The sequence below is a fragment of the Choristoneura fumiferana genome, chromosome 26 (assembly GCF_025370935.1).
Source record: "Choristoneura fumiferana chromosome 26, NRCan_CFum_1, whole genome shotgun sequence".
NCBI lineage: Eukaryota > Metazoa > Arthropoda > Insecta > Lepidoptera > Tortricidae > Choristoneura > Choristoneura fumiferana.
The window spans coordinates 6,830,340-6,857,158 of NC_133497.1; the positions used below are offsets into that span (position 1 = coordinate 6,830,340).

Sequence of the window (26,819 nt, forward strand, 5' to 3'; positions counted from 1 at the left end):
GACACATGTGACGGATTTTTTGTTGTATAAGTATAGTTATATTTTTGTATGAATAAGTGTAAAATTAACTTTATATAAATCAATGGCTTTCAAGAAAGACACACACATTTTGTTATTATGAATAGTTTGATATAAATCATTTGATTCAAATGTTAATTAACTCCAATAACCTCCCCGTCTTTTTTTTAACTTATAATTACTTGCATGTCTGGGACTAAAACTGAGCATGCACTGCAATTAAACCGTCTCTTTCTCAAGCGATACTTTGAGGTGGGACAGTGCCCTAAAACTTAATGCTAAGTTGGCTGTCTTAATCGTACCTTATATGTATAAATTTACTAAAAATAAAGATATCAACGTAATATCTACAGTGTATGTAAGTAATTATGCAATATCTTGCCTCTTAAAAAATCCTCGTTAATATGGGAAGCTTTCGTACAAACACGTACAAAAACACAATCTGTTCAAACCCTCTTTTTTAAACCTAGCAGCGTGAAGCACTTACACGATAATCCATTTCATCCTAACTAAACTGCGCTTTAAAATAAATCATAAGCGGCATAAATATTACGAATACTGTTCAACTTAAATTATGTCCCCTTTAAAACAATACGACCGTCAATCTTTGTACTTAAGAAGTCTCAATACGACTTGTAAAAAGTCGTATGCGCCTGTCAAACATTACACGCTCAACCCTATTAGCAACGAATAGAGTTACATGTGTCAGTTGTGGCCTTAATCGTCTGAGTTTACGAACTACCCCTGTATTGGGGGGTGAAGGTGGAGGGGGGGACCACCGGGAGGACCCGGATCCGAAGATTAGACGCACGTGTGCGATGTGTACGCAGTTTTAGCGAGGTTTTGAGTTAAAACGGTCTGGTTCTGAGGGTTTGATTGTAACGTTTTACTACTCCATTTGATTTGGCTGTTGAATTGATAATGTTCTAATCTAATCTAAGGATGACCATGTCCAATTTTCAGAATTATACCTACTGAGTACAGATCACAGATTACATACAGATTTTGCAAAAATGTTTAGTCCTTAAAAAGCTACTATTTTTTTAAAATATCCCTTCGATGTCGATGATCTTGTTTCGTACAGGAATCTTCTTCGGGACTGACTAACATTTGAATTCATTTAATGTGGAAAGCAAAAGGAAAAGGAAATCAAGTAAATTTTGTTGCTTCTAATGAGAAATGCGAGTCATTTTCAATTAAATTTTAGTGAACTAGTTTACTTATGTGTTTTTATGATAATACAACGTGTCTCTATCCTCTGGTGAAATACCGAAATCCTGAGTAGTTTCTTCTCAGGAATGTTCTAATATTGTTAAGTAGATGAATATAAAAACAAATATATATGTTACGATACGAGGTTAAGTGTAATTCAGTAATTTCTCCGTTAATACTGTGGCGTTACTGATGGTAACCGAAGGGGGAGAAAAGTCCTCGAGTGGCGACTGCGAACCGGAAGACGAAGCATTGGCAGGTCTTCCACTACTTAGATGAACTGACTACATTGTGAGAGTTGCGGGCAGGTGGATGCAAGTAGCGAGTTGTTGTTAATTGTGGCGTTCTAAGGGGGAGGCCATTGTTCAGTGGCCGTCTTCCGGCTGATGGTGATGATGACGGTGCTTGCTGGAGATCAGCGGTGGGGCGTTATTAACGTCTTAGCATTACCTATACCAGGGATGGGGAAATAGAATTTAGAGATATTACAAGATTTCCGCGGGCCAGGGAGCATTTATCGAAAAAAATATTCTTATCAAGTCACAACCAGAATACATGATGTAGGTGTCCATAATAAATTGTTATATTGTTTTGATGTGCTGGGTCGGTGTGAAAGATGAAATTTTGACTGTTCATTAATTAAAGCATCGAAATTAGGCTCCAAGTTAGGTACTTGATCTAGCTCGTTAAACACTCAGAGATGACGAGATGAATTTAGAGGACAGGTTTTGATCGCGGGCCGGATTAAATCTTGTCGCGGGCCGGACTTGGCCCGCGGGCCGCTATTTCCCCATCCCTGACCTATACTGAGCCAGTGTCCGATTCAAAACCGCAGTGACACATAATATTATAATCGTACTTAATAATATTGTTGTGTCTTGTGTAGTGTAATGTTGTCTATTGTTGTGTTGTGAATAAATGTATTTCTTTCTTTTGGTGTTTGGTATGAGGCTTTGTGCATATCTAGGTTAGAAATATCCCAATCAACACGTTTGGTTCATCTTTGTCCAGAGGGATTGTTGCGTAAAGATTCTCTTAACGCAAACTCCTTATCTCGCCAGATGCAAAAAACTGTAACTGGTCATAGTTGTCAACATGTCAAAAGACCCACAGATCCACTATCTCCAAAAAAATGGCCACAGACATCAAAATCTCATTTTACATCTCAAGTTGCTGCCCTCACAGCAAGATGGGAGATATGCAAATTTCTGCATTCATCTCATTTTATCGATTTGCCCTTTTGTGTATGGTGTTATTAAATACACTCTGTGCTTGCGCATAAAGCGCGTTCATTTGTTTTTATTGTTATTAACAACCTTTGACTCGCAGCTTTGGCCGTTGTGATACTTTTTCGGCTTTTGGTAGATATACTTATTTAATGATGTCTAGAAAATACACTCATTAAAAGTGCCGAGGGATATTTTTTATCCGTAGACAGTTTTACACATATCAAAATATAGGTATGCATATTACTAATTAGTTACTGAGTCAAAACATCAAATTTGTCAAGGGATAATGAGTATCCCAAGACTTTTTTGATGCATGTATGTATATTGCAAAAAATAAAATAATTAATAGATTGTACAACAAGAGCATAAAACAAGCCATATAGCCCGAGACGTTCACATAGCCACTCGAGCCGGTACGGCGACGGTGGATAGACACGTCGATCGAGAGGAAAATGGGTTTAATGCTCGAGTTTTACACTCTGCTTTTCACTTCGATTGCGAGAAAATTAAATAGCAACGGTGGAAAGAAATGTTCACTTACTATTTACCTTTTATTTTTCATGCATTACTATATAACTATAAATTTTTAGTTTTATTGATTTATTTGATTAATTTTTAGTTTTATATAAAATAAAAATGTGTACAAACTTTTTTGTTTGTGGCTGTTGACACCTGATTGTCTTGGTCTTAGACGAAGATATTACTTATTGCACTAGAGCACAAAAAGTCATTTTATGTCGCCTAGATCCAGCATAAATACGAAGTTTACGAGCATGAGAAGTGAAAACATATTTAAGTATTGAACAGCCAAAGATCACAGTGTTACATTTCGATAGGTATTATAGATAGGGTTTTGACCGCTGGGTTAAACCTTCCCTCCTGATGAGAAATGTCTCTATTGTGACCTTAAATTATATACAAGGGTGCTTTAAAATTTACGTTTTTCAGCGCAATGGAAGGACAAGTCGCAAGAATTTTGATCACGTCAGATTTAGCTTCGGTAATGTTTTAAAAATTAAACGATGAGCATCGTATCTTTTAATGTAATGAGATAAATAACACCGCAAAAACGCTGAATACTAACTCTACATCCATATTTCATATTCAATGTGAATCTGGACACTGAAAGGATGTCAAATTTGACCTGAAACAGGAAGCTCCGCCTTGCGGTGCTCCTATTCCGCGTGACGCAACTCCAATCTAACCTATGGTTTTTCAACACAAACAGGACCACTTGCTTTTCAGGTCACTCGCTTGCTTGCTTCTTAGACCAGTCGCTTCTTAGAGCTAGCTACTCAGGCCAGTTGCTTCTTAGACAACTTGGTACTTAGACTAGCTGCTTTTTAGACGAAGTGATAATGAACACGAGAGCAACGTCAATGCAACAAATGTTTGTTCATGCAGCTCCTTCACCTCTGTAACTGTACTGTTAGGTGGAAGAGATGCATCAACACACGTTTGTTGCGTAGATATAGCTATCATAAAGTCGCTGGTGAGCAAATCAATTGTTTATAGTTCATTGACACGGACATCCGCAAAGTAACACCTGATAACATTAGGTTCTATAATAAATAGTTATAATAAAGCTTCCTTTAAAATTCACCCACTTGCTACTGTATCACCGTCTATTTAACACCTATTGACGGACACTTTTGCATACATGGAAATTGTCCATAAATTCTACACACCATAATCGCAACATCTTTATCGTAAACAAACAACCCACAGATACAGTAAACAGCCTGTCACCACAGAGCAGCACACGTTACACAATATTATCAAACGACAATAAAAATCAATCGCCGCGTCAAACGTCAAGTGATATACGGGTTCTTTTATGTGACAGTTTATTGTTGCCGCTATTATTGTACCTGTTGTTTTTTTTTACGGAAACGGACATAGGAAGGAGGTGTTCAGCCAGTATGCTTTTGAACCTGTCCGAGTAAGGTGCAATTTGTGATAAAATAGTACAGTTGCGTGTTTGAATTCGGACTGAAAATTTGTTCTTTAATTTAAAAAAAAATGAAATACCCGAGCAGAAAATGTTTGACGAGATTTACAAGTGACATTTTCGTGGATTTTCGTAAGTTCTTATTTATTTTTTCAATATTTCAAAATTTCGTACCAAAAAGTAGCAAACTTTTAGAAATTTACAAGGTCGAATAAAAATTTCAGTCAATATTGAAAAAAAAACATTAAAGATTTTCAGAAATGTATTGCCGTCGAAAATTTAACTTTTATGAGTGAGCAAGTCTTCGGTTCTTTCTGAACTTTAAAGTACGGGTAGAGAATTAATACATATTTCTAAGGTTAACTGGAAGAGATTCCTTTAAGGGATAAATTGTCGTTTATACATCACTTTCTCTTGTTAATTGTTAACATTGTTTTCATGTGTTTTATATACAATGTGCAATATAAAAATGTGCAATAATACAATACAATACTTTTCAATATAAGAAAGTGGTGCCTACCTGACCCGACAGTAGGCTGTTGATTACTGGGTAAGTACCTCTACATAATGTATAAACATACTTTTTTTAAACTTGATTTGCGTGTATTTTAATTGATTCTGTACCGACTTTTTTAATGCCAGAATTTGACCTTCTGTATTACACATCACTTATATATTTTACATACATTTTAACATTTTTATTGTGTTAGACCTATGAAAACTTTGAAGCCAAGCTATTGGCACAATTCACATATTCTAGGAAACAACTAAAAATATATAATTTCATTTTTTATTTATTAAAACACAACACACACACTTTGAAAATAAAAAAAATATATACTCGTATGAAAAATGATTATTATAACACCAGGATAATTACAATCTATCATTACAAACTTTACCTAATGCGACAGAGAAGTATATAATGCTACTAATAATAATGCTACCCTTATGAATTCACTTATGAATGACACAGAGAAGCAATCTGTTTCCTCGGCTGTTATTTAATAATGTCAAAGTTTAGTGTTTTTAAAAACCGAATGCACTCCAATTTCTTTGGGTTGAGTGGGTTTTACCGACATATTTCAGACTGGCCAGTATCCAACGTTTCTTAGTGGCCAGATATAAATGGATGCCATATGTTGTTGTTTATTGTCGCATATAGCGAGGGGGAGTTCTCTGTGGAAAAAAGGTCGTATGTGCATAGAAATTCCTTAGTAAGATGCTCCTCTTTTGTTCGGCGTTGTTGTAAGTCGGTGAGGTTATTTGTAAGCATTAAGGTTGCTATTCAATTGAATAATTCATCAGAGCTGTTGTTTTCCCGCCAAATGCGAAGTGCTTTCGACGCAGGGCTGCCAACCGCCGAGGCAATGTAGCAAGATGGCTACCTTACGGAGGTGCTATATTTACATTTTGCGGCTTCAAGTTATAAAATAATGCTCGATCTCTTTATAGGAAAAATGTAAGGTCTATAAGTATAGGTACAATTTAACTGTAGTTATACGCACAGCGTAAACCATTGGAGCTGGAAATTTTAAATTTGACATACTCGTACATTTTAGGTAGGTACTTGAGGATCATAAAGGGCACGGTATATAATGTATTTCTATCGTGAAATTGGATCTCAATCGGAATATGACGGCACCCCGGTATTAAATAAGTGACATTTCCAAATGTCAAAACGGCTGTACAATGGATAGATACTGAAGCTAATTGAGAGCATGATAAAAACGAACTTTTCCGACAAAATGCGATGGAAAATCATTATGCACTTTTTGTAGGTACTATGTATGTAAACTGTTTATTGTACAAAAGGATTGAAACAAAAGCTACAATTGACAAATTTTGAAACTTACATTTTTGTTTAACTTTCAAAGTTTGTCAATTGTAAGTTAAATTTAAATTAAATTTTACAAGTTACGAGTAAATCTTAATATATTCAGCTATATAATAGGGCTTTGGCCCTGTCTACACATACAAAATTACCTATTACTGCATACAGTAAAGGGCAAAGATATCGACACGGCCAAAGTTGCAAAAATATGTATACACGGCCTTAATGTTAAGTGCATAAAGTCGGGTATACATATTTTTGTAACTTTGGCCGTGTTGATATCTTTGCCCTTGACTGTACATTTGAGGGCCAGATTTTTTGCCGCACAGTATGCATATGCCAATGTTTGTTTTTACGTGTATTCTTCTTTACTTGTGTTTGGCACCTAACTCCTCCGAAACGGCTGGACCGTTTTGGATGAAATTTTGCGTGGATACTTCAATAGGTTTCTGGATGGTTTGAGAACGCAATTGGACCCGGTAGGTGGCGCTGTTGTGGATATGTTATCATCTTTAATGTAGTGCTGTTTTTTCGGGCAGGACGACGTCTACCGGGTCCGTTAGTAAGTAAATAAATAAAAACTTAATAAAATTTGCAACACGCAACCCTCGTCCGCTGTATTTTTAAAGCGCAGGTCGGAGTGCGCCCGCGCCATGAATATGCGCCGTATCGTTAGCGGGCTATGCTAATTTAGCGCATATTTAATTTTCCTGCAATTCCGCTAGGGGTAGGTCAGGGTACGAACTTAGGTAGGTATTACCTATACATTATGAGTTATTGTTTTACAAAAATCCCTTTGTATTCGAGCGATACTAAACTTTACTTAGGTCATACATTTAGTTAATTTTCATATAATTGCTCATTAAATCATTTCAGCCATCACGCCGCTCTTGTCTACTTAGAGCTTGTCTTTTTTAAAATTGTACCTGAAAAAAGCTGCGGCGAGTCGCTAGTTAAAAATATGCATAGTTTATAACATCCACTTCTTCTTCAGCTTGCCGCAAAGACCAGCGGCCGCAACCGCTCGACGCGGCAGCGATAATGAAAGAAAAGAGCAAGAACGCGGCGCGATCCCGCAGAGAGAAAGAGAACGCTGAATTCCTCGAGCTAGCCAAGATGCTGCCTCTGCCTGCCGCCATCACCTCGCAGCTGGACAAGGCTTCAGTCATCAGACTCACCACCAGTTACCTGAAGATGCGGCAGGTGTTCCCTGATGGTAAGTTATCTATATACTCCCTATAAGTAAAAGAGCAAGAATGTGGTGCGCTACTGAAGAGAAACAGATTTATTTTATTTCATTCTTTAACAATAAGTCAAGCATTTGATTGTATCTGGCAGGCAGGACACCTTTTTAAAATCGAAAAAGCACTTCCAAGTAACTACTACCTAATTATGAAATCATATTTAAATGATAGACAATTGTTTTATAGTAAAACTTGAGGAAGAGGTCACAAGCCTTCACAAAGTACAAGCTGGGGTATCCCAAGGCAGTGTGATGGGAACAAACTATATATCCTCAGGGTTAGGAGACGCGTGGGGCGCCGCGCCGCCGCCGCCGCAGCCTCGGGAGCTGTCCATCAGGGAGTTGGGTTCGCATCTACTCCAGACTCTGGACGGCTTCATCTTCGTGGTAGCACCCGATGGCAAGATCATGTATATTAGTGAAACGGCGTCAGTGCATCTAGGATTAAGTCAGGTAAGTTAGTATAACAAATAATTAATCATCATCAAAAAAGCTACTTATCAAACTAGTACTGCAACAAATTGAAATTCAAGGCGCAGTCTTTCTAAATCACTTAAAATTTTGAGAGACATTTTGCTTTGAATATTTATCATAGAAGATTTTACAAAATGTTTTTTTCTGAAATTTACATGGAATAGAGAACTAGCACCTTTTTACACTTTTACAAAAGTGAAGTCACGAAATAAATTTAATTGATTTCAGTAATATATGTTCATAATCATATTCGATCACGTTGCGATATTTTATCATCTTGGTTTCACGAGACCACCAGAGTCGAATAATCCACCATACCCCATAGAAGAGCAATCTAAATAATATGACCTTCTACCAGGTGGAGCTGACGGGCAACTCGATATACGAGTACATCCATCAGGCGGATCACGAGGAGATGAGTGCTGTGCTGAGTTTGCAACATCCGCACTCCTATCTTGGCCACCAACCTCCAGGGCTAGGGTAAGTCAACCGGATGCACATTCTTTGCGCAAAGAAACTCCACGAGTAGCGCCCTCGTGGCGTGACTCTGAACCTCTCCGAGAGACCAACGATCAGCTGGCCAAAAGCACATTTGCACCAAATTGAACAAAAGTTTATCAGTCAGTGGTATAGTTTAACTTTTAAAAACCCAGCCTACAGTCACCTGCATTAAAAACGCAGCGGGCAAAAATATCTGACACATACTACCGGCACTGAAAATAGTTTCGTATGAAATATTTATGCGCGCTAGTGACTGTAACACCAGGGGTATGGCCTATGGCCAGTGGTATAGCCAGGGGTACGGTGAATCGGAACTCAGATCCTTAAGGGCCATGTACGAGCTTAAAGAACTACAGCCAGCAATCAGGGTCGCCATCAATTAACTACTAGGCCAGCAATCAGGGAAGGACTAATCGCAATATAACTACATAGCATCATCAAATTAGAAATAGTGATTTTGAAATTGTCATGAGATATTTATCATCATCATCATTTCATCCTGTTATCCCTATTCGAGGAAATAGGACTCTCAGTCTATTTTCCAATTGCGACGACCATGCGCTGCAAACTTCCATCTCTTGCCCGTTGCCCAAGGATTGGGTTTCCCTTGCAACAGAGCGCTGCCATGTTACTTGGGCGACTTAGTTCTTTTGTTCCAGGCAGGCGCCACTTCAAAACCTGTTTGAGTATATGGTCATCAGTTCTCTTCAAAGGTTAAAAAAATATTAGTAAAACAACATCGAAAATAGACACAAAAACAATAACTTCATTAATTTGGCTCCAAGAATTGACAAATTTAAAATAAAGTTTAAAACAAGACAAAAGTTACTTAATAAGTACAAATTTTTGGCAATAGAGATCCATCCATTTATCTTAATGAATATCTAATTGTAAATGTCGTTGCAAGTGCACTAGACAATATCATCAATATGGCATCTGAAGGTTCTGGTGATGACCATGGTGCTGATAACTCTGATGTTGAAAATGATACAGATGATTCTAATAATGCTGATGACACAGCTGATACTAATAATTATGATACTTATGGATTTGATGCACAGATACCCCGTGGGAGGCACGTGGAGCCCGGCAGTGGATATCGAGTGCGAACGGGCCTTCTTTATCCGAATGAAGTGTGTCCTAGCCAAGAGGAACGCCGGTCTCACCACCTCGGGATACAAGGTAACACCAATATGTGCTGCACACAGTGTGCAACGTGTCTTGAAAAGTAATCCTACTAATATTGTAATGCGCAAGTTTGTGAGTATGTGTGTGCATGTGTGTGTATGTTTCTTACTCATCCCATCCCACGGGACGGGACGGGACGAGCATCCCACGGTAATGGGATAAAATCTTGAAATTAATTAACTGTTCCGTCTGCGAAAATTTCGTTTAGTTTTTATCGCGATCTTGGGAGAACTATTTTGGAAAACTGCCCTACGTATGCCAATAGCAAATTTCATCTTAATCGTTCAATGTATGTATGTAAACTCTTTATTGCACATACAAATACAAATACAAATACACAGAGAGGAGAACAAAGGCGAGCTTTTCCCTAACCTAATATTTTTTATATTTATAACGTTAGTAAGGGGATGCGACAGAACCCATGATTGAACAGTACAGTTGTAGCGCTTAAAGGTTTTCCATAGTAGGTATTTTATCGGAAAAGTGTGTATTTATTTTTCGTGCTCTCTCAATCAGCTTCAGTAGTACAGTCACCAGCATTAATATCTGCCACAGCGGAGCGTGCAAAAATATCTGACACGTCCTTCCGGCCCTAGAAATAAAGTCGTACCTATCAGATATTTATGCACGCTTGTTGTGTCAGATATTGGCGCTGGTGACCAATCGTTTTTGACATTTGACACTAATAATAAAGAGCCATAAAGGAGCCATATTTAATAGATTTGAAAATGTCACTCATTTAATGCAATAATTGATTTGACACTTCGGGTGCCCTGTTACTCCGATTAAGATACGATTTTTTCCGACGGAAATACAATACCTATGCATTAAATCTGGGGCTATACTACGAAGTGCAAATTAAAAAATCTCGTAAATTATCCTTAATTTTCATACTTATTAGTCAGTTTTGTGACCCATCACATCAAATATAATTATTTAATTTAGGGGTTTAAAAAAAAGCCTGTGTTAGAACGCTCCGCTCCTGCAACATTTTTAACACGTATTACTTATTGACAATATTATAAGTAACAGTATTTTATAATAACTAATCAATATTGAGAGTAACAAATAAATAAATAAATAAATAAGCCTCGTAGATGTACACATATATCATAGATGTAACATGTAAGGTTAACTGCGTCACAAAACTGACAATTAAAAGCGGGACACTTTTTTTTATTGCTTAAATCGATAGTGCTCGTGATTCTGAGTAGAAATAATCCAAAATTTGTTAGGTTTAAAAAAAAGTACAGGTACTTACACTTTTTTCTGAAAATGCCCTAATACGAGCGAGAGGGACGGTACGATACGAACTTTGATTTTGGAATTTCGTAGTAGCCCCCCCCCCTGTACTCATGCTTCGGGTTGTGTGTATCGGTCTTCGGGTATGTTCGGGTCGTATTCGGTCGGACGCGTGCCGGTAATCCGCGCGAATGGACTCCGATTACCGTTATTGTAAATACGAAAATAGGGTCATTGAGTAAATAGGATTAACCGGTTTCAATCCGGAATAAGTTTTAAGTGTTTGGATTAGAATATTGTTTCAAACGTGCGGGCTATTTGAACTAAGATAAAAAAAGTAACAAAAATCTGTTGTAACTAAATGAAATGTTACTTGATAGGCGAGAGTGGACCTTTGCCAAGCCAGTGGGACGCAAAATAAGCTAGTTAAAAAAAAAACTTAAATAACATCTCTACAAACATCATAACACACAAACACACTACAAAGATCTTAATGAATATGGCATAAATAAAACGGAACTATATCTTGCAATGAACCAAAAAAAAATCTTTGCGTGAGTCAACAAATCACACAAACCCATGTACCACCACCACCACACTACACTGACGCTAACATCTGGTAGCATGTTGTACGGTTGTGTTGCTCTGAAGAGAAGCTCTGGTTGAGTTCGAAACGCGTCAGTGTAGTGTGGTGGTGATAGATGGGTTTGTGTGATTTGTGTGTGTTCTTACACTGTGGAGGTGGCGGAACTGCATGAACACTCATATCTTGCATAAACTTAGCTATCATAAGGTCGCGGGTGAGCAAAGAAATTCTTACGGTTAATTGAAATGGTCCTCCGCAATATAACGCCTGACTAAATAAATTATATCTTGCAAACTTTACTTTTTACAGTTCGTCGTGAATGTCTCCCTTTGTGTGTACAGTCAAGGGTATAAATATAAATGTATATTACCAAGATGTCTAAAATATAACCCTACAACTTTATGCCACTAACTATAAGGTCGATTTATACCTGCATCGATGAACCTACCGTAAACCATGAAACTTACCATAATAGTAAATGTGGTCAAAAACGTTCAGAATGACCCTATGTAACTATCATCCCTTAAAACCCCTACACCCGACTGCCAACCACCCTGTATTATTTGACGCTGTGGCTGTATAGACATTTATGCTCTCGACTGTATGTAAACTGTATGTATGTATGAAAACTCTGTGTTCCACAAAAATAGACAAATAAACATAATTTTTGTGAGTTAAACAAAAAAATAATGAAGATACCACACTAACCAGTAAACTAAGAAAGTATTTGTACATTTCGCAGAGCACATGCGCCCTTTTCTAAAGGATTAGCATACGCACCGCCCGGCGGAGCCCCTAGTTATACGGAGGGCTGATTAAACAAACAAATGAGTGTTTATTAGCATCACACAAGGCCTCTTGTCTATTGAAAACAGCGGTGCAGTGGCGAGGCGTCTGTAGACACTTTGATTATGCCTGTACAGTACAGTCGAATCCATAAACTTGTGAGCAAAAATTTGATCAAAAATATCTGAACACGGCGCTATTGTTAACGGCGTAGAAGCGCGTTCAGTCATTTTTGCAAGCTTTTATTTAGTTTCACCTGTCCCGTTGTCTGTCTGTCGGTCCGTCCAACTAAATTCGACCAACTTCCAGTAGTCGGATTGACTTGAAATTTAGCATACTTATGTAAATTGCGTGACAATGCAATAATCTTAGTGACTTCCTGGTAGTCCAGCCAGAATCGTCTGCAGGACGGAACTCTTCAACGGTTAATGGCATCGATTTGAAATTTGGTATACAAATGTAGTTTGGGTGACAATGCAAGTAAATTCGACAAAAAGTACAGTACAGAAAAAGCTTGTATTAAAAATGTTTTATTTACCAAAAACTTTTTGATCAAATTTTTGCTTACAAGTTTATGAATTCGACTGTATGTAGGTACAATTAGTATTTTTTTCACTTCTCATGCTCGTATACTTCGTATTTATGTTAGATCTATCTAGGCGACATAAAACGACCTTTTGTGCTCTAGTGCATAAAGTATAAAAGCTTTAGACCAAGCTAAAAAAAAAAACGTTTCAACAGTATCAAAAACATATAGGTACATAAGTATATCATATCACAAATTTGAAGAGATGCATGAATGAATATACGTTTGATACAAGATAATGTTGTTTAGTTTATTTTAGTTCAAATAATTTCATTTTATTTCCAAGGAAATTTGTCAATCCATAATTTTACACATTATAAATAAATATTCAGAATCATTATGACGTTAATAAATTTTATCTAAATTACGATGATATTGCAATAAATGAATTGTATGCCTCAAACACACCGTTTATTATTTTATTATCGATCGAGTGACTAAATCACTGACCTCAGATTTTCACATGCCTAACTTTAGTGAACATGTCATGTTACCATTCATTGTGAATAAATAAATACACAGGTACCTATTGATTGTTTGGTCATACTTTTTTATTGTACATAAAAGGAAATACAAAAAAGTTACAAAAAAGTGCTTAATGCTAGGCGGACTTATCCCTGAAGGGCCCTCTACCAGTCAACCTTTCATTGATTTGGTAATTCGTTTCATTACATTTCAAGGATTAGTAGGATATTTGCGTGATTTACTTACGAAGCAGTGTCCCCCAGGTGATCCACTGCTCGGGGTACCTGCGCGCGCGCCGCTTCGGCGAGGGCTCGGCGCCGCTCGGGCTGGTCGCTGTCGGGCACTCGCTGCCGCCCTCTGCGGTCACCGAGCTAAAACTGCACTCCAATATGTTCATGTTCCGAGCATCATTGGACATGAGGCTGATATTCTTGGACGCGAGGTGAGTGACTCATTATTGCCCCAAATGCCAAGGAGTTTACTTAGTTAAGATAGGATAGGACAGGATCACAAGCTTTTTTTGCGCTTCGGCGAGGGATCGGCGCCGCTCCGGCTGGTCGCCGTTGGGGGACGTATCTGAATATCGAAATATATATATCTAAAGTTAAAAACGTCGATCAAATATCGAAAGTAGGTTAGATTAGTTTCGATATTTCGACCGTCGATATTTTAACTATTGATATTCAGATACGTGCCCTGCTGTGGGGCACTCGCTGCCGCCCTCCGCGGTCACCGAGGTGAACTGCACTCCAATATGTTCATGCTCAGAGCGTCATTGGACATGAGGCTTATATTCGTGGACGCGAGGTGAGTGACTCATTAATGCCTGGCCCCCTTCATAGAAGCGAACGCTACACTAAGTCAAAGATTCTTGCCGAGATATACATAGAGAATATCTACGTCATTGCAAGGTACCTATACAAACAAACCGTGCTAATATGTACGTACATAGACTGACAAAATCATTTCGAGTTTCATGTATCAATTGTTTCTTAATCCAATTGACCAGAAATACTGGAATGGACCACCTTAATGCTAGAGTCCCGTAGTCCCGTGTGTGTGTGTTTGTGCGTTTCCGCGAACCCGGCGAGGTGCAGTTTACGCGCGTTTGATAGCCGTGAACTAATAAACTGTAAACTTGACTGGGGTCCACACTGGACGCCGAACGTAGACACTTTTGACACTATTTTTTAGGTCAATCAACTTTTTAGTTTTAAATATTTATATTCTATTCTATTCTACTTTATTCTATTCTATTATATTCTATTCTATTCTATTAGTGTATTTTGTTGTCATGATAACATCTCCGGAGTTACTATTATAAAGGTATGATTTTGTGAGGTACAAATCAAGTAAGAGTCAGCAGTTATGAAAGTTTTAAGGCAAAGGCCTAACCACGCTAGAATACTTATTCATTGCAAACATTTTTCTGACAAGTTTGTAACACTGATGTCTCCTGACGTAATCCCATGTCCAGTCAGAGAGAGAGACAGAGAGAGAGAGAGAGGTAGAGTTCAGAATCTCTACATGATGATTATTGTAGTCTATCAGAACAATCAGATGATGCTTGTGGTGATACAAAATAATTATAAATATAACTTTATTAACCCCCGGCACAAAAAAGGGTGTTATAAGTTTGACGCCAATCTCTGTCTGTCTGTCTCAGGAGCATTTTCTGTGTGTGTCTGTTCAATGCAGTTTTCATGTGAAAGCTAGTTTTCTTGCGGCTGTTATTCTATTAAAATATGGACAGTTGTTTTTGAGTAACTTTTCTGACATAATTATAATCAACCGTAGTTTTTTTTAATCCATAGACATACTAGACTCCGCCTCAACTCTCATATCGTTCGATATCAAGTACCAAACGTACAAGATTTTTCAATATTGTTTACAATTTACGTTTTCAATTGCGAATAAAACGTCATATCGACTGATATAAGAATTGAAATTCAATCGAATTACTTTGTTTTTGAGAGATGTTCGAAATTTGAATGTCATGAATCGATTTCGATGTTATTATTAGCACAGGCCGAAATTATTGTAGCAGCTGTCATATGGACTTCTCGTTTATCGACCTCCAATATACATTAATATTTTTTATCGATACATTATAATTCTATAAAACTGCGTGTTGTTTACTTGTTCTGGTTATCATATTTTAAATACTACATTCTGTATTTGTATAATAAATTAATATATTATGTGTACATGTGTGAAGTTCCCAATCCGCGCTTGGCCTGCTTGGGAACGAATCAGTAAGTATATCTTTAAATTCCGGTTTTTGATGAATGATAAAATTAATTAAATGCGTAATATACCTAAGTCCATGAGTTACCAGAGGCACCAAGCAGAGCACTCCTCCCGCTGAGTATTGTTCCTTGCAATTCTCAGAACGCCCGCAGCCTGCGATGCCTTAGCGATATTTTTAATTTATTATTAGCTTACATTATATTCTGGATTTAACTGAACAATAAAAAAATCGTAGATTTGGTCGAACAAATACATTATAAGTTCATAAAATATTTATCAGTGAACTGAACATTCATCAAACTCAGATTCACTGAACAGTGCCTGATAATATGACATATGAAAATTAACATATATTATTGTAATTGCACCTATTTTATTAATTCTTTGACATGGTTATGTCATTTTAGTTTCACATTTAGTTAAAAGGCGATAATTTGTTATACTTTACATGCTTAAAATAGCTAAGTGTGTGTTCAGTGTACATACTGACTAAGATCAATGTATTCCCACGCTGCATGCAAATAAATTCTATTTCATTTCAATAATTTTGTTGGGTATTTATCGTGCGTGACACCAATACGTGCCCATAGTACCCAGCAGTGGGGTACAAGTCTAGATAGGTACTTACTACTAAAAATCAGAAAATTCCGTCTCTATTTTTTTACAAACAGTCGTCCAACGGTCGACAGCCTAAACCATTTTTGGAAATTTCATAATTGCAGATTTATTGGAAATACATTTGAACTATTATTATAACACATTAATTTGCGTTATAAATTAATAAAATAAAAATAAAATTATTGGAGATTTATTGAAAATACATTTTAACTATTACGTATTAATTTACTGCTATAAATTCTTCATTACTATATTATTAAAATGTGAAAGAATCTGAATTTGTGCATATTTATACAATAGAAATGAGCATGAGTGAAATAGGTAGGTACCTATCACACTAAAACCACTAGGCCCCACGGCTACTCATAAGAAGTACGTCAATTGATTGTCAGTGTCAACTGCCCTATTGGCTGTTCGTCAAATTTAATAGTGATGTACACTTGTGCGTTATCGATGGTATCGGCGCATGAAATCGCTTCGCCGCGCTTGCGTTTATGAGCGCGTAAAATTTATTATTTGACGCTTTACGTCGCTTAGCGCACGCTAGTTGCTGGAATGCGTTTAGGCCTCAGAAGAATGCATTTTTAAGTCTATTGGCGGAACGATACTGCTCAGCGGTTTATTTCAAAGTCTAGACATCAGCATTATTATTAAGTTTAATACGAAACATATAACCTAGCATACAAAAGTTGAAAAAATCCCCACATTGCCATTTCAAAGTTCAGTTCAATATCTCGCATGGCTGGAATGATTTTAATGAACCATAGCTATGAATCACTGCAAGGAAATTCGCTTTTACGTAAAAAACCGCATTGAAATCGGTCCATCCATTTGAGAGCTCCGATGCCACAGATAGAGAGACAGACATTGGCGTAAAACTTATTACGCCCCTCTTTTTGCGTCGGGGGTTAAATATGACTTTAGTAAGGCACCTAAAGCAACGTTCCAACAGTCGACATGTTACGCGGTCATCCTTCACTCGGGCTGCGAACAACGCAAGCTTCGCCCGTTATTTTCTGCAACCAAAAACTTACCGAATCGGAGACTTCGCTGTGTGATTACAAAATTCGCATAAGTCAAATTTTAAAATATAAAACTAGTGCTCTTAATGGACTGTAATGATTGGACTGTAACAGTCCCATTCCTAGTTAGGTATTTGATATTTTTACTTGTGCCACTTTTGCATTCACCCAGCGTTTCTTGGGGTTGGACTTGAGGGCTGAAGACACTAGGTTCTTGCTTGTCAGGCTCTTTTTTTATTTAGCCTGGTATAGTGTCCCACTGCTGGGCAAAGGTCTGCTTCTTGACCTCCGCACCTAGCCCAATGTCAGGCCAATGAGGGCTATCGCGTATGAATTCGCCGCTAGAGCCGCTAGTGTAGCGAGAGGTCTCCGAAATGTCAAATGTCACTGTTTTTGGGTGAGCTATGTGGGTTTATTTATGATGAATAATAATGTGAATATTTCGCAATACCTACCTGAAATTAATTATGGCTAATATGCGTTACGGGGCAATAAATGTCTGTGTTTCGAGACAGCTGCCTTTCGGAAACCTTTGTCCTTCCTTTTTTCGGAACAAAACGAGACTACGCAACACTGTGGAATGCTCGATATTTTTATACTACGGTTTTAAGGTATTAAATTATGATCTACATGTAAATTTAGTTTTCACGCCCGTAATAACATACTAACCACTATACTTCAGGCAGGCTGTCTACAGTGGCGCCAACTGGTGAGCGCGAAAACGGTAGCCCTCATTATCTCAACCTCAATTTTCAAGTTTTTTGGGAATTTTTCAAGACACAATTCTTTCATTTTCTCTTTTTATACTGGCAACACTTCTTTTTTTCTAACCTGTGTAATGTGTCACTGCTGTTATAAATACATTATTTTCTTTCTTTCATTCCTCGCTGGCTAGAAAACCCAGCTGCACGTCCTCAACTTCCTGGAGCTTACTACAGAGGGGAGAGGGTTGGAGAGGTTTCTCATCTACCTACAATCTTGCTTCAGCCATTTGCTGCAAAACCAGGAGAGCCGTTCTGCCGTTAGGCTCTGCGAGGTGCTTGGATCAGTCTTTTGGGGTTCTTCCGTGACCGACCCTTCATTTCATGTCAATTCTAAATTTAGCATCGGTTAGTTACCTATCTTTATAGTAGCTTAGTGCAACTCACTCTTAGTTGTTTTGTAAACCTAGCCTCAGGGATCTAGTTTCAAAACACTAAGCTAGAACTGGCCTATCTTGCCAGAAAAGGCAACGATACTGTGTCACCACGTGCGACACCAGATGGCCGAAGAGACGTCGTCAGCGCTGTTGTAATCTAGCAATACCGATAAAGTGGTGTCATCGCAATTCTGTGTAATTGGTGACGAAAGACTTTGCGGCGGCGATCGGGTTTTATTTGGCTTTGTTTTATAGAGACCAGAGGGTCTATTGCATAATGTTTCTGACACTCGCAATCACATGACTTCCGCATACAAAAACTGTCATTTGATTGTGATCGCGAGCGTCAGAAACTTTAGACAATACTGCTTCTAGGGCTTTGTTGTCTGACTCACTTGGAATTTCAATTGTTTTCATTTCTTTCTATTACACGGCATAAGACAAGGATAGAAAGAGATCCCGTGGAAATATATTATAGGCTACTTATTATCCCAATATTTCCACGGGATCTCTATAACATCCAGATTCCACGGGAACAATATAACATCCAGATTGACGCATAAACTTTTACGTCGTTATGGTTCGTATAGAATTATGAATCTTTAAAGCAGTATTCTACTACAAAGAATAATGTTTTGGTTGATACGTTGTTGTGGCCCTAAAAAATAGCAAAATTACTACAAGTAATTTAATGGATTTCAAAATACGTTTAGCTGGTTCTATTGAAATTGCTTTTTATGTCATTTGGTTTTTTGGAACTAGTGAAACATCAACTGTACGATTACGTCCTTTTGGCAATTCATGCACGACCACATTTAGAACAGTTTTATGAAAAAAAAAGCGATTTTCGAATTTTTTAATGTTACGTTCATCTGGCTTTTACACCGCGATATGTTATTCTAGATGGCTAGCTATCTACATACCAAAATCCATTCAAATCTGTCCACCCCTTATGGTGTGCAGAATTAACCAACATACACATAAATATATTTGTCGGGTGTATCCACTTTTTCATACTAATTGCATAGAAAAGTGGATACGCATACGACACGTACATACATACAAACTGTCGCATTTATACTATTTATAAGAAGGGTATAGTAGGATTAGCAATAGGGATGTTGACGCCATTAAAAACTAATACGAAGGCACGACTCCAGTAAAAAAACGCTTTATTTTAGCCCTGAAAACCAGATTAATTTTCGATTTACTGTAAAATTAGATTTTATGTTGCTTTAAAACAAATAAATAGTTAGTTGATTGAGTTGGCGAACAAATAGCGACTTATGACGTCATAAGTCGCTATTGCCATTGAAACTCTATGGGAGAATTGTGTTTTGACAGCTCATAAAAAGTACGTCAGTTGATTGGTGGTGTCAACATCCCTATTATTATTAGGTACTTCTGTAGTCTTTGCATTGCACTTTTTAAAGCACCATTCATTCCCTTCTCAGTCCACATACTTCGCCGTATAATTGCCTCTTGTTTGTGAGTGTCGGATATCCGTACTTAATTGATAAAAAATATACTAGGTACAAATTTGTCGAGCTCTGGGCCTTGGTGCCGGGGAGGGGTGGTTTTTTGCAGTGTGAGGACGAAACGTGGGTGCAATTAATATTATGGTAGTATCTGATGTCTATTTGAAGAGTTGTTAAAATAATGTTTGTTTATAAAATGTATTTTAATACAAGATTTGTTTTGCCTATTATTCTCTTTATTAACCATAGGTACTTTTATTGTCATGCAAGCTACGTTTGTATACCAAATTTCAAATCAATCCGACCACTAAAAGTGGTTCAAAATTAACTTGCAAGATTTGAAACAGACTAATAACTATGCGAGGGGAAACAAAAGAAAACAAACTAATACACCTAATTGTTTTGTGTAATTTCTTATTAGTCATAAGAATAAAGATATAAATTTCAAAAGTTTTAATGGAATAATGAATTACTTTAGTAAATAACTTTTAATTTAAAATATCGCGTGTCAGACTGACAGTCAAGCCGCGTCAGCTGATTCGACGGCCGCCATTTTGCTGACGGCACGGAAGCCATTTGCAAACACTTTCTCACGTAGCTCTGCGGAATTATTCCAAAGTAAGCAGGTTTTATAATATGTGCGAGGTTTAGAGTAGAGTCGGTGTGGGATTAAAGGTCAATCTAGTTTTTAGTGCCTCTCTACGTTACTTCAGACATTAAGGAGTTACTAGTTGGTTAGTAGAAGCCAATTGTTTCCTCTTTCCATGATCAAATCTCAATTCTGCTCATTGATTAGTCTGATACCCCGGTTTAATTAAATGGTTTCTTATTAGAATTGAGTCTTGAGGCATTAATTGCTTTTATTGTCATTCAAAAAAAAATAAATGAATGAATGAAAAAATATAGTACAATAAAGGAACGCATCAAAGTTCGGGAGTGGGGCCCATGACGTCATGTCTAAAGCCGAGTTTAGACTTGCAAGAAAAATCGTGCGTTGCATTACATTGCGGCGCTCGATTGCCCACTACAAACTCGTTGGCTTTACGGCCTCGCAATGTAATGCAACTTGCACGATTTTTCTTGCAAGTCTAAACTCGGCTTAAGGGGATCCCATGCCCCAATGACCTTCGATCTGAATTCCTTAGTTTTCTAATGATTTTCGTAACTTTATTAACAACAACGGCTTTAAGCAATATAGTATCCCATATTTACTTCAAAGTTCATTGTTTTCAAGATATTTGGCATCAAAGTTGAACAATTTTAGGCCAAAAAACTGGTTTTCTGGCCATAACTTTTGTGTTAATTAGTTTCTAATGAAAACCCTCAACCAGTTTTTAGAGACGTCAAAGACGAACCTAAATGTGTAGATTTCGTATATGTTAGATCTTTCACGTCAATAGAAATACGAAATAAGTGTTTTTTCAGACAATGTTTAAAAAAATCATACAAAATTAAGTATTCATTTTTTCAAAATACGTTTGACAAAATTGGAGATAATAGATTGGAGAACCGTTAGCCGTTCGAGTTATAATTCTATCTGTAGTGCAAAAGTAGGAGATACGATTCAAAACTTGTCAAAAGTCGATGAAAACCTCGGGTATCCCCTTAAGTAACACGTTTACAAGGCGTGACGTCACATGGAATTTTAACAAGCTGTATCTTTGTAATTTTTTTGAAAATTATTTTGTTTTATTGGCAAAAGAAAAAATATGAAAAAATATTGATAATTAATGTAACAGGCTTCTGGTGCAAAGGTTGTCCATCGGGAGTCAGCGGAGCAACTAATACACTAGCCGCAGTAGGTACATACCTATTATCGGGTACCTTTGCGCCTCGTACGACGTGGGGCGGTTTGCCCAACTGTATTTTGAATTAAAAAAAAACTGACAGACTTTTTTACTTGGAATGCAGCCTATTCTTGGTTAATTGGTGTTAAATATGCTATCACTATGTCAAAAAACCTAACACACACTCTTGCCAATCAATTAACCTTTCATGAGCCACCCCGAAGGGTTCAAGTGGTCCGCGGGAACAATATGCTTTCGTAATGGGCGGAAGCGATGGAGATTTTTTCTGTCAACAGTTTTTTCGGATGACAGGGCATGAGGGTGACCCATTGTTTTGGGGAGCGTTGGCTTAATTGAGGGGTTATGGTTTGAACGCTGTGACGATCACACTCTGTGCGATAAGTTTTTAATTGATAATGTTTTTTTTTTCGTCGTATTTCTGCACATTTAGTTTTCGTCGACGATACTGCAAATTTTCAGGAGAGCGTTAAAATGAAATATCTTTGTGTTTATATTATATAGGTGCAGGGTTATTGGTTATTTGATGTATTCCCGTTGGGACGTGATCGGAGTGACTATTTTATTTGCGATTGAGGGTTTGCATTATACCGCCGCCAGACATAGCTTCAAAGATTTGCATACTTCTTTGAAGACTTTGAAAACATATTTGAACACATATAGACGCGACTGCATTGCCAGACATTGAACTTTGAACGCTTTGATGTACCTACCCTGTGCGCTGAAAACCGATACCGCATGGCAAAATGCAAATTTTTGTTCAAACTTTGGACACACATAGTAATAAAGAAGTGTTCAAACAAGTGAAGAGCTATCTGGTTTAAGATATAATCTTGCAGTATGCAAAAGTGAACTATTTTTTAATAAGTCAAAAATGCCACTACTAAAATTTATTTAAGTAAAAAAAAATCAATTTAAATTTTTCTTCTGATTTACAAAAACGATTAAACACTGGTTACTTATCAATATTTAAAGAACAATTATAGGTCCAAATTCAAAAATGCGAGACGGTCAGTGCAAGTTTAAAATTAAATTGTTTCATTGTTTGCAGGGTGGCGTCGCTGACCGGTTACGAGCCGCAAGACCTGATCGAGAAGACACTCTACCACTACATCCACGGCACTGACGTACTGCACATGCGGTATTCGCACTGCACGCGTAAGTTACTACGATCACCCCAATTCCCAGCCTAAACGTCCCACTGCTGGGCACAGACAATGAAAAATAAAAAAGGTTTATTCGGTCCACAGACAAATAATAGATAAAACAAGAGAAAATATGAAAAAAATGAGAATACAAAATACTGAAAATAACGAATATTTTTTTGTGCATGAAATGATCCCGCCTCAGCATAATATGCGGACTCCTCGGGTGGAGCCAGCGCTGGTCTTCAGGCGAGACCGTTTTAGACGGTCACAGTGTCGTGCAACACTCAGCATACATAGACACAACACACACACAACAAATACACAGCAGGCTGACACTGACGCCTTATGACAACGGCAATGATTCCTTTTCTTCTGAGAGGAGGCCTGTGCCAGTGAGACATATATACGCCAAGTTGGTGAAGTTAAAAAAAGTAACAAGTTTTTTTTCCTGACTGTATTGCGACATCATTCAGCGTACACGAATATATTTACCGAATCTCAACTAATCTCAAGTATATTCGTCCACTAGAAAAAAAAACTCAAATATAGTTTTTTCTCCACAGTATTAACTAAAGGGCAAGTAACGTCGCGCTACTACCGCTTCCTGACCAAGTCTGGCGGCTGGGTCTGGATGCAGAGCTACGCGACCATAGTCCACAACTCGCGCTCCTCACGACCGCACTGCATCGTGTCTGTCAACTACGTGCTCAGGTAACTGCTAAGTAACTGTAGAGCTATACTACAGTTAGGGTACAAGCTACAATGTAGAGCTACGCAACCATAGTCCACAACTCGCGCTCCTCACGACCGCACTGCATCGTGTCTGTCAACTACGTGCTCAGGTAACTGCTAAGTAACTGTAGAGCTATACTACAGTTAGGGTACAAGCTACAATGTAGAGCTACGCAACCATAGTCCACAACTCGCGCTCCTCACGACCGCACTGCATCGTGTCTGTCAACTACGTGCTCAGGTAACTGCTAAGTAACTGTAGAGCTATACTACAGTTAGGGTACAAGCTACAATGTAGAGCTACGCAACCATAGTCCACAACTCGCGCTCCTCACGACCGCACTGCATCGTGTCTGTCAACTACGTGCTCAGGTAACTGCTAAGTAACTGTAGAGCTATACTACAGTTGTACCCTAAGCTACAATGTAGAGCTACGCAACCATAGTCCACAACTCGCGCTCCTCACGACCGCACTGCATCGTGTCTGTCAACTACGTGCTCGGGTGACTGCTAAGTAACTGTTGAGCTACAGTAACTGCAGTGACTGTCGCGTAGTTTTACTGTAGCTCAACAGTTACTTAGTAGTTACCCGAGCACGTAGTTGACAGACACGATGCAGTGACGTAGACGCAGTGACGCAGATGTCGTAGGTATAAACCTAACACGGCAAAATTCACACAACACACTAGATGCGCATTGATGGCCATGGTGCCTATAATATGGACCTAATATAATTAATTGGTCAGTTGCGTTACTTATTTCTCTGATGTACCAAGATCGATCCTATTTATTATGCTTACTCTCCACATAACCTGAAGTTTCTCAAGTAAATGAAATCAAATAGAATTCTTAGCGAAGCCTCTACTACAAAACTTGCTGTAGGTACTTAATTAGCAATCATCTAACATTTCATTATTTTTACAGTGACATCGAAGAAAAACACCTGATACTGAACATAGACCAGGGTCCGCCTAAACTAAACCACGTAGAAGTAGCGACCCCCTCCCACGTCCCGACCACCACGTCGTCACCGCAGGTCCCACTACGGTCTGACAAGCTCAACCACATTCATTTAGAAAACGAATTTAATGGTGACTCCAGCGGCGGCTACCAATTTACAGAGTATAACCTCCCAGTAATACCAACCTATGATACGCAAGAAGACTACCATCAAAACGGAACGTACCACGATTTATTTTACGGTGAAAACTACACGGAACCCGAAATAACACCTAACTACGTGTACCCACAAAACCAAAGACCTTACTCGGCGAGCTCATCCTCCTGCTCTTCCATGGAGAGCTCGACAGAGATAGCGAATCAACAATATAATTATACCAACCTAATCTCCTTTTACGGGCCCACCGGCCAGCCTCAAAATGGCCGACCGCTTGACAGCAATTTTGGCGCGAATTTTAACAAAATGGCGCCAAGTCCGGCCGTGCAAGAAGGCGCGTATACTAGTGTCATCGTGGACAATACGCAACAATTTCATCATCATGGAGGGGGGGTCAATGAATTCGTGCATTGACCGGTAAAGATGATGGTGATGAGATGAAGTTTAGGATTAGATCGCTGTCTTCTATTCTCGAAGACTAAAGGATTTAAGATGATAGAGATGGGTTAAGATTGCCAGGTATACCGGCAATATGTACAGATTGTAAGATAGGTTTTTGCCAAATTGTATTTAGGTAAATTTTTATTATTTTAATTAAATAACGAGTGTTTTATGAACAAACAAACTTCGATCAAAATTATGTAGATCGGTATGTACTATTTTAGTACGTAATGCTGTGCCAGCAGGATTGAATTATGATTTCATATTTTATAAAATGTACGTAAACGAAGTGTATCTACTACAGTTAAAATGTCTCTATTCTTGCCTACTATTTTTGTAGTGTTACTTTGTAAGCGATTGTAAATAAATTTGTAAATAAATAGACGTAACAGGCTAAAATAAGTAAAAATATATTAATTACGACTAGAACAGAAATTAGAATTTCATACTAACCGCTCCAAATAAGTTTTATTTCCAAATTAAGTGCAAATAGCTCATGAAGAACTTGTAACATGTTTCTTATGTTTTTCTTAACATTTGATGAGCATGCTTTTTTTTTGTCCCAAACAAATTTATGAGTTTTCCTTATGTTATAATATAACTATAACATTGCAATTAATTTTACAGCGTTCGCTACACTTGTTTATTAAATATGAAAGCCTGTGTTTTTTTTATTAATTTCGCTCAAATGAGTAGACATTTCAGCGAACACGGCGAAGTGTAGAGCTATATTGAGTTATAAATGGAATAAGTACTTATTTTGTTGCGTTTGGCATTTAAGTATTTGAGTTCAATATACGAAGCCAAATATCAAACTATAGACAATAATAGTGTATTTATAATAATAATACGTTTTAGACAGTTATAAAACTTCCATGGTCGCATTATATATGCCATTTTATTTCGTCTTACTTCGTCTTATAGTAGGTACTTACTGAATTGGATTTACGATTGTCACAAATAGTAGTATTTAAATTGATATTTTAGGTGGAATCTCTTGAAAGTAGGAATTAAATTCGAAGGTTAAATTTGAATTATTTATTATGTATATTTTTTATTAATTTTTTTACCCAACCAGAAATATATAGATAAGTCTTATTGCAGCACTTGCAGTTTAAAATGCCACCATAGGTTCGCAATTATTTTTGACGTGACAAAACTGTGTCAGAGAGAAAATGAGTAAAGGAATATAATATATGTATGCATACCTAAGTAGTTGCTTGTATTTTATTTTATGAGTTTTATAAAAAATACCTACTTAAATTTTATTATTTATAAGTACGTAACGACCTATTACCTATTACCTTTGTCAATATATTCTATCTCGTCTTTATATTTTCTGGTCGGGTTTGAACTTTTTTTTACTGTAGTGATACAAAAAGAATAAACCTTAAATTTTCTTAAGTAGTTAACAATATTCTATTAAATATAATGACCCGGATAACTCACGTCTTAAATCGAGTTTAGCTCGACATGTTTCGGGCTAATCCGTAGCCCTTCGTCTTCGGAGCAACGCGACTCAGCGGCTGCTGCAACACGCGCACTGCGCGCCGCCGCTCTGCTCGCGCGACTACCCGACGAAACTGACACCGGCACACAACTACCCGCGTTTTCATCATCATTAGCCCGAAACATGTCGAGCTAAACTCGATTTAAGACGTGAGTTATCCGGGTCATTATATTTAATATGAGTGAGTCTCACGGTAGTTTCATGTTCAAAACAATATTCTAACCTAAAATATTACTTTTTGTCAT

At 37.7% G+C, this 26,819-nt stretch overlaps 1 protein-coding gene across 1 annotated transcript in view; it reads left to right on the forward strand.

The window, feature by feature from the left end:
- Positions 1-26,564, forward strand: part of sim (bHLH transcription factor single-minded) — a 46,710-nt gene extending 20,146 nt beyond the window's left edge. The window contains exons 2-9 of the mRNA XM_074107598.1: positions 7,239-7,460; positions 7,765-7,940; positions 8,320-8,441; positions 9,524-9,644; positions 13,579-13,757; positions 22,678-22,784; positions 23,338-23,485; positions 24,431-26,564. Of these exons, the coding sequence (XP_073963699.1) occupies positions 7,239-7,460; positions 7,765-7,940; positions 8,320-8,441; positions 9,524-9,644; positions 13,579-13,757; positions 22,678-22,784; positions 23,338-23,485; positions 24,431-25,037 (1,682 nt within the window). The 3' untranslated portion in view covers positions 25,038-26,564. The remainder of the gene's footprint in view (positions 1-7,238; positions 7,461-7,764; positions 7,941-8,319; positions 8,442-9,523; positions 9,645-13,578; positions 13,758-22,677; positions 22,785-23,337; positions 23,486-24,430) is intronic.
- The last annotated feature ends 255 nt before the right edge of the window (positions 26,565-26,819 follow it).